General features: G+C 30.9%; 1 protein-coding gene across 1 annotated transcript in view; it reads right to left on the bottom strand.

Moving 5' to 3' along the window:
* Positions 1 to 8,177, bottom strand: part of LOC107712974 (membrane metallo-endopeptidase-like 1) — a 23,299-nt gene that overhangs the window by 3,891 nt on the left and 11,231 nt on the right. The window contains exons 12-19 of the mRNA XM_016518373.1: positions 7,940 to 8,033; positions 7,626 to 7,754; positions 7,032 to 7,130; positions 5,686 to 5,769; positions 5,441 to 5,544; positions 5,287 to 5,345; positions 1,559 to 1,678; positions 1,188 to 1,321 (exon numbers count right to left, since the gene is read on the bottom strand). Coding sequence (XP_016373859.1) covers positions 1,188 to 1,321; positions 1,559 to 1,678; positions 5,287 to 5,345; positions 5,441 to 5,544; positions 5,686 to 5,769; positions 7,032 to 7,130; positions 7,626 to 7,754; positions 7,940 to 8,033 — 823 coding nt within the window. The remainder of the gene's footprint in view (positions 1 to 1,187; positions 1,322 to 1,558; positions 1,679 to 5,286; positions 5,346 to 5,440; positions 5,545 to 5,685; positions 5,770 to 7,031; positions 7,131 to 7,625; positions 7,755 to 7,939; positions 8,034 to 8,177) is intronic.

Genomic DNA, 8,177 nt, shown 5'->3' with positions numbered 1-8,177 from the left:
ATATATATATAATTTGTTTTTTATTTTAAAGTTTTATTTTAAAGTTTATTTTAAAGTTTTTAGTAATTTTAGTACTTCAACTTAAATTAGTTTTTTTTTTTGTTTTTTTAAGTTTAGGTTTTCATCTAATATTTATATTTTCTTTTATTTCAACTTTATTTTGATGAACAAAACTAAGTTTACAATAACAGCACTGTTTTTATAGTCTTTATTTGTTTTTATTTGTTTAGGAGTTTTTTAGGAGGAATAAAAAAAGATTTGTTTACGGACTGAGCTATAAAATGAACACTGCAAAAAATGATTTTCTTACTTAGTATTTTTGTCTTGTTTTCTAGTATAAATACCTAAACATTCTTTAATTAAGATTTAAAAAAATATCTGTCAATGGGGCACGAACGAAAAACTTATTTTCCCTTTGAATTAAGATTAAGATTTTTATTACCCCTTTGGCAGATATTTTTTCTTAAGCAAAACAAACAAAATTTGTATACATTTTTTCAGAAAACAAGACTTAATATTTTAAGTCATTTTGCTTCTCAAGTAAATGTATCTTTATTTAGGAATGTTTAGTTATTTATACTAGAAAACAAGACAAAAATACAAAGTAAGAAAATCATTTTTTAGAGTGAATGTGTATGTTATAGTTGGATATTATAGGTTTTGGAAGAATTGATAGACTTTGATGCTGTGGCAAATCTGAATACAGTTTAAGACATTGCTGGCATATTTTATGAAAGTCAGTAAAAGTATTTAAACATCCTTAAAAGAAGCAAAATACAGAGAATGCAGTGAATACATTACCATATTTACAAAAAAATCAATAAATATAGCACAAAAAATGCCAGTGGGGTAAGCGAATATGACTACTAAATAATGAGTCATTTTCAATGTTTGTAAAAACATTTTAATCTAAACATTTCGGTCTAGTTTTAAAATTCATTCATTTTTAGTGGCTAAAAAAATTACTTTAGTTTCAAGAATTTATACCAAGTAATTTTTGCTTGACCAACCAGCAGATATATATCTTTTTTTATTTAAGGGCAGTGGAAATGCTTAGATTGGACCCAAAGCATGCACGTACTACAAGTACTGGAAGTACAAACCATATATTTGTTATTTGTTCATTTTTAAAAGTTCATATACAGATTCTTTCCATCCTACTGAGTGAAGTTTTACATTTTGCTTACATTTTGGCCTCCTGCAAGTTTCCAGCTGAATTTGCCGTACTGCTCCACCATGCATTTAGATTGATCCTCAAAGCGCTCGGCAGAGGAGTTGCTCCACCAGTTGTTCATGTTCCCATCCTTGTCAAAATTGCGGCCTGTGAAAATAAATATTTATTTTTTTGGATCACAGTCATATTTTAAACAGACAAGCTTTGTGGTTGCTCTTTTGCGCGGAGGTTTGGTCAAATGAAGAACAATTTATCCTTGATATTTAAAACCCATCCTTTAGCGCAGAGTTTAATACATCACACATAAACAAGATAATCAACACTGTTTATTCAGCCACAGCTAACTGATAATTGGTACAATCCATCAGATGAGATGCATATTACCATGATCGTCAAATCCATGAGTGATTTCATGTCCTATAACCATCCCAATTCCACCAAAGTTTAGAGCTTGCAGCTGTTTTTCACTGAAGAACGGAGGCTGGAGGATGCCAGCAGGAAACACTGAAAGAAAGATGGATGCATAGAAAGAGATGAAATCAGCATAATGCCTGGGTAATTGACCAGGAAATGCGTTTTTGAGATACTAATTGAGTGACATGAGAAAACAACTCATTTTAACAGTAACAGAGTGTTAACTTTGGACACTTTTATGTCATATTTTTCATTAAAACTAACAGGTTTCAGCTTTTTTTTCCTCAGAATTATTCTGAAGGTCACATTAAAATTGTGTTTTGTGTTTTGTTTTTTGTTTTATTTTGTTTTGTTTTGTTTTTTGTTTTTTAACCAAGACTAGATTTACCCTTGTCCTAGACACAAACTTTCAAAATACTATATTTGATGTTAAAAAAATAATGCTTTAAATATGACAATTTATCATTATATATTTATATTATTTATATTTATTATATATATATATATATATATATATATATATACACACACACACACATTTATGTTTAATGCGTGATGTATTATATATGCATGTATGAATTCTGATTATATATATTTTAGATATTTTTATATTTCATTATTGTGTAAAAATTATTTAAATCAGTTACCAGTGCTGAGTTGTGGCATCAACCAACAATTTTGTCCCTAATAATGTTAGTTTCAAAGGTTAGCTACTTTTTTAACAATAAGAACGCAAATGTCAACAATGTGGTACATGAGACATGTTAGAAGAAAACACAAAAATTGAGGTAAATATTACTAAATATTTTTACCGTGCATCATTTTCAATCAAGCCATGCAAACGTTCAGTCAAACTGTGCAAAACGTGTTATAATATAATATAAATGTGTGCATTTAAAGATTAGGGGTTTGTAATATCGACCAAAAATGATATCTCAATATAATTTAGTAGGTGGCGGCAAGTGCCTGTAAGGAGTGATTAATTGAATCATTCATTCAAATGATTCGTTCAAATGGCTGAATCATTAAGAAACAAAGCAAGTGACTGTCTTTATAAATGGATCATTGAATCATTGACTCAAATGATTAGTTCAAAAACAGATGTGAATGAAACAATGCAGTATTTCTCTGAGAAGCGCAAATGTTCTGCTCCGGCTTTGGAGCTTTTTTTGTTGGCGAAACAGAAAAAAGCAGACAATATTGTGTCTAAAATGTAACTCACTCAATATTAACTTCTTGTTTACTTGCTTTTGTTGAGTTATTGTATAAAATCAATATCACATTAACTAATGTGCTGATATTTGGGAAGACGGCACTCTTGCTTGTGTCATATTACTAAACTATATAATTTCTTATAAATATAAAAAAAAAACATACAGGGGTATTTTTTGCTTTCATAACTTGAATTATAGTTGGCATTCTGATTGCATTCAAATAGGCTTTATCATGCAGTGAATGCTTTTGGATGCTCAAGACGTAATTTGTAATTAATTTGTAACGTAATTTGTTTGTTTTTTGCAAAGCGAGTGACATACTCCATAATGTCAAGTCGCACATCGTTAAAACAACAATTACAGTATTACCGTAGACGATAATCGCACACCCCTAGGATACATTCTAGCTATAAAATTACCCGTAACAAGACAAAGGAGTTTTCATGTTTAAATGTTTAAGCTGTCATTTCCATCACAGTGTTAATGGTCATTTGAGATCTTTAACTAGTTCAGAAAAATGACAGTTCAGACAAAAATTCAAAAGATAGTGGAATTCATGTTATCAGATACTAAAAACAGTGTGAAAAGTGCTTTTAAAGAGTCTCCACAAGACTCTAAAGTGCCCGTAGTTGAAGAAACGCTTAATAATGTGATGGTAATGGTGTATACTAGAGCGCAGAAGTTATATTAGAAGGACAGAAACATCTCTGCTGTGTATCGTCCTCCAGCTATATCAGCGCTAGAAATGACACTGTGCCGGCAATTACAGCTGCCGCTCTTGTCTCTCAAACGGCAATTCAGCTTGAAGTGTTTCCCGGATTGTCCAGGAACATTAAAATGTGCAATCTAAGAGTAATTATGTGGAAATTTCTCCTGCTGAAAATCTGCATAATCACTTGGCTTTTGTAATCTCTGTATTAACCCAGCCTGAGTAGCGTGCACTCGGCGTTCGCAGTCCATCTCTGGAAGCACAAGCTTTGTGGGCAGTGGAGCTTGAAACTAGCTTTGTTTAATCTACAAGAGAAAAGCACTACAGGCATTAGAGCCATTATGACAATGGGCTGAAAAAGCGTTCATACTGAGAGCCCTCAACAGCTTAGGAGAAATCTGACCAGAACAAATACTTCACAGAAGACCCACGTTTGGACAACGCTGCTGTTTATAGTTTGCGGTTGTGGAAGATCCATTTAGGCCACTGTGAATCTCAATGCTGGACTAGACTGGTCTGTGCTGGTCTAGCTAGTGGACCTGGAAAGGCTCTTTGCTGTAGATATACAGGAAGGATTTCTTAAGTGGAGCTATAATGGTGTGCGTTCAATGTTTTGTATGATTTTCATGTTTTTTTTTTTTACTAAATTGTCCATTTGTGGTAAATTGATGAAAGAAAATTATTTATATTATAGAATACAGAATAGATTATATTATAGAATAAAATATGATTTCTTACTAAATGTCTGTGAATTTACTAGTCTGGTTTGGTTTGTGCAAGTACAATGCGTTTTTATTTTTTTATGCATTAAATTTTTTTTTTTTATTATTATATATTATATAATGTTGTATATTATGTTAAAGAATAGGATATTATTTCTGACTATATGGCTGTGAACTTACCAGTCCGGTTTTTGTTGTGTTAAACACATTATTTTTGTAATTTATTAGATTTTTTTACATGTATTATTAATGTATTATTATATATTACATAATATTCTATATTATATTATACAATACAATATTATTTCTGCTTTTCTAACTTACCAATCTGTGTTCTGTTGTGAGAGTTAAACAGTTTTATTTTTGCAATTTATTTAACTTTTACATTTATTATCAATTTATTGTTATATATTATGTAATATTCTATATTATATTACAGAACAGAATATTCCTGCTGATTATATGTCTGTGAACTTACCAATCTACTTGCTGTTGTGAGAGTTAAACATTTTTTTTTTTTACTTTTTACATTTTACAATTTTACATTTATTATAAATGTGTTTTTATTATATGCTATATAATATTCTATATTATTCAATAGAATATTATGTCTGTCTATATGGCTGTGAGCTTAGAAATCTGGTTTCTGTTGTGCGAGTTAAACACATTTTTATTTTTGTTATTTATTTCATTTTTAAATTTATTATTAATTTATTATTATTATGTTATAGAATATTGTATATTATATTATATAATAGAATATAATTTTTGACTATATGGCTGTGAGCTTACCAGTCTCATTTCTGTTGTGAGATTTAAGCACATTTTTATTTTTGTAATTTATTTAATTTTAAAATGTATTATTAATTTATTATCATATTATACAATTGAATATTATTTTTGATTATATGGCTATGAATTTACCAATCCAGTTTCTGTTGTGCGAGTAGAATGCTTTTTTTGTTTGTTTATTATTATATATAATATAATATTCTATATTATGTTTTATTATATTATGTAATATTATTTCTGACTTTATGGCTATGAATTTACCAATCTGGTTTCTGTTGTGTGAATAGAAAGCGTTGACCACAGCCGCACCAATAATCCACCTAAAACATTCACAGAGACAAAGAGAATAACTTAGTGACGGGTCACGAGAGAAAAAAAAAACTCATTCTAGCATTTATTTATTTATGTTTCGTACATGTCAGGATCCACGGGCTCCCTCAGCTTTTTATGACCTTTCTGGGCAGAGGCTGCCAGGTTTTCCAGAATGTTCTCAAAATAGTTCTCCTCACTGAAATTCAGCTGTGAGCAGACAGAGAGAGACAGATAACCACACAAGTATTTCTGTCCAAGCTGCCATCATTCATGTATTCAAGTCAATGAGATATTAGTTGGTTTGGATGGTCATTTCTTTAGAGGTCAAATTTCTCAGAGTTTCCATACATGTGTGTATTCCTCGTCTAGTTTCTTATTTTCCTCTTCAAGGATGTGGTCGGGATAACCGATCTGTTCTGATATTGCCATGGCCTGCAAAACATGGAAAACAGGCGTTTGGAAAGAGAGAACAACTTGTAGATAGTAGGAGCAATTAATAATAATAATAATAATAATAATAATACATTTACGTTTAGTCATTTAGCAGACGCTTTTATCCAAAGCGACATACAAATGAGGACAATAAAAACAATCAAAATCAACAAAAGAGCAATGATATGCAAGTGCTATAACAAGTTTCAGTTAGCGTAACCCAGTACACGTAGCAAGGTTTTTTTTAAATAATATAATAAATAAAAAGAAAACAGATAGAACAGAAAAAGAATAGAGCAAGCTAGTGTTGGAGGCCTTTTTTGCTTTTGTTAATTGTATAATAAATGAAAAGAAAACAGAGTGTTTTTTTTTTTTTTTTTTTTAAAGAAAACAAGCAGCAAATGAATAGAGTGCAAGTCTAAAGGGGACAAGTGTTTTTTTAAAAGAATAGAATTAGAATAGATTATTATTAATAATAATAATAATAAACTTTATTGTTGAAATAACACCTTTCATACAAGAAATTCAGCTTAAAGTGCTTTACAGTTAATGAAATCATAAAAAATAAAATGTAATAAATAATTATTTTATATCAGTAAATAATTGTATCAAAATAAAAATCTAAAATTTCATATATTTACCACTGGGTTTTTATAGAATCGAGAAGATTATAAAAATGTATAATTATTCAAATTAACATTTATATACATATATATATATTTACTGTGTGTGTATATATATAAATGTATACTTCCATGTCATGTGTCCATTAACCAACATCAGAGAGCCATGAAAATATGAATATAAATAATTGAAATATTAACTTAAAATTTCAGAGGGTACTTCAAGTAAATATTTTAGGTCAAAGGTGTTCAGCTGACAAAAAAGAATGGAAATCCCTAGGATAAAGGAATAAACTCCAGAAATAAAAGTACTTCATCACACTCTAAAAAACAATTCTGAGATTTTGCCATTTCAACTTATTTTTAGTTTAAATTTTTTTTTGTAGACATAACTGATTTTTTATAAATTGTCCAGACAACATGAAAATGTAAGTTTATTGGCCCTCAACTAATCTGAAAGTTGAATGAACTATAACTGTTGTTTCAACTCAAAAGCGCATGTTGAAACAACTGCATCACACCGGAAAAAAAATTAAGATAACAAAAAATTCGAAGGCAGCAGGCTAACAAAGTTTTTTAAGTTGACTCAACAAATAGTTTTTTACAGTGCTGGAGTTATGGCCATTAATAGCATCTGACCTTCTCCCTGGCTTTTTCCTTGGACCGTTCATCCATCCAGCTCAGTTCTTCCAAAGTTTCCACATAAGCTTCCTGAATCTTTCTGATGAGTTCACGCACCTGAACAACAGTGCAGAGACACATTTAAAGTCAACATTACAACACTTTTTAAACTCGCTATCATATAGTTGAAATAGCTGTTTGCCTATTGGTTATTTAGTTGGCAAATCATGAAATTATATGGAGGCCTATGTGACGTCTGCTGAAAAGGAAAGTTGTTTTGATGAAATGATGAAGACAAACCTATTTATTTCTTCAGAATAATATGCATGGATAAATCATACACAATAAGGCCAGAATTAAGAACATAAAAAGGTGCATTTTGATTGCTATTGTTATTTGACTGTCCTAGAAAAACTATATAAAGTTTTATATATGCCATGCAGAGTTATATAAAATCATTTAGGATCATTCATCCTGACTTATACGGAGTTGACTTACTGTCAAATCATCATCAGAACCGATAATAGCCAATTACATGAAGTTTTGAGGGAGGATGTTCCTGTTTTGTCTAGTGGTGTGTTTTTGCAGGCCAGTTTGGTGTTTTAGTCTTACCATGCGTTTGCTGTTTCCAGAGAAGGTCTCCCGGACGTACAGGGCCCCGACGGCGTTCTCCATGTTGCCCTGGACATAACGGACACAGTCTCTCCACCTGGCCTCCTCTACTGTAGTGCCATGCAAAGCCTGAGGGAACACACAATGCAACCAAGAAAAATGGGACCAAAACAAGGTTGAGAAACCCCTATATTAAACATAAATATAACCTAGTGGACTAAAACAGTAACAGACCACCAAAACGCAGTTTTTAAAGCAGCGTTAAATGCCACGAGAGCTCTCCTGTGTTTGTGTTTGTTCAGAGTGAGGCTGACCTTTCTGTAGTGCGCTCTCACGTCTTTGAAGCGCCGGCTCATACTGCTGACCCTCTCCATGATGAGCATCCACGCCAGATAGTTCTGCAGAGTCCTGCAGAGATCACATGTGTGCGGATCATTTAATGCCATCCAGCAAGATATACTATGCAACTTGTACATTTTTATATTTACGTTATTTTAATTTACACATTTTTTAATACAATATATATATATATATATATATATATATATAAAC

This window comes from Sinocyclocheilus rhinocerous, unplaced genomic scaffold (genome assembly GCF_001515625.1).
Source record: "Sinocyclocheilus rhinocerous isolate Xijiao unplaced genomic scaffold, SAMN03320098_v1.1 scaffold147, whole genome shotgun sequence".
Taxonomy (NCBI): domain Eukaryota; kingdom Metazoa; phylum Chordata; class Actinopteri; order Cypriniformes; family Cyprinidae; genus Sinocyclocheilus; species Sinocyclocheilus rhinocerous.
This window is presented reverse-complemented; position numbering and strand designations above follow the sequence as displayed.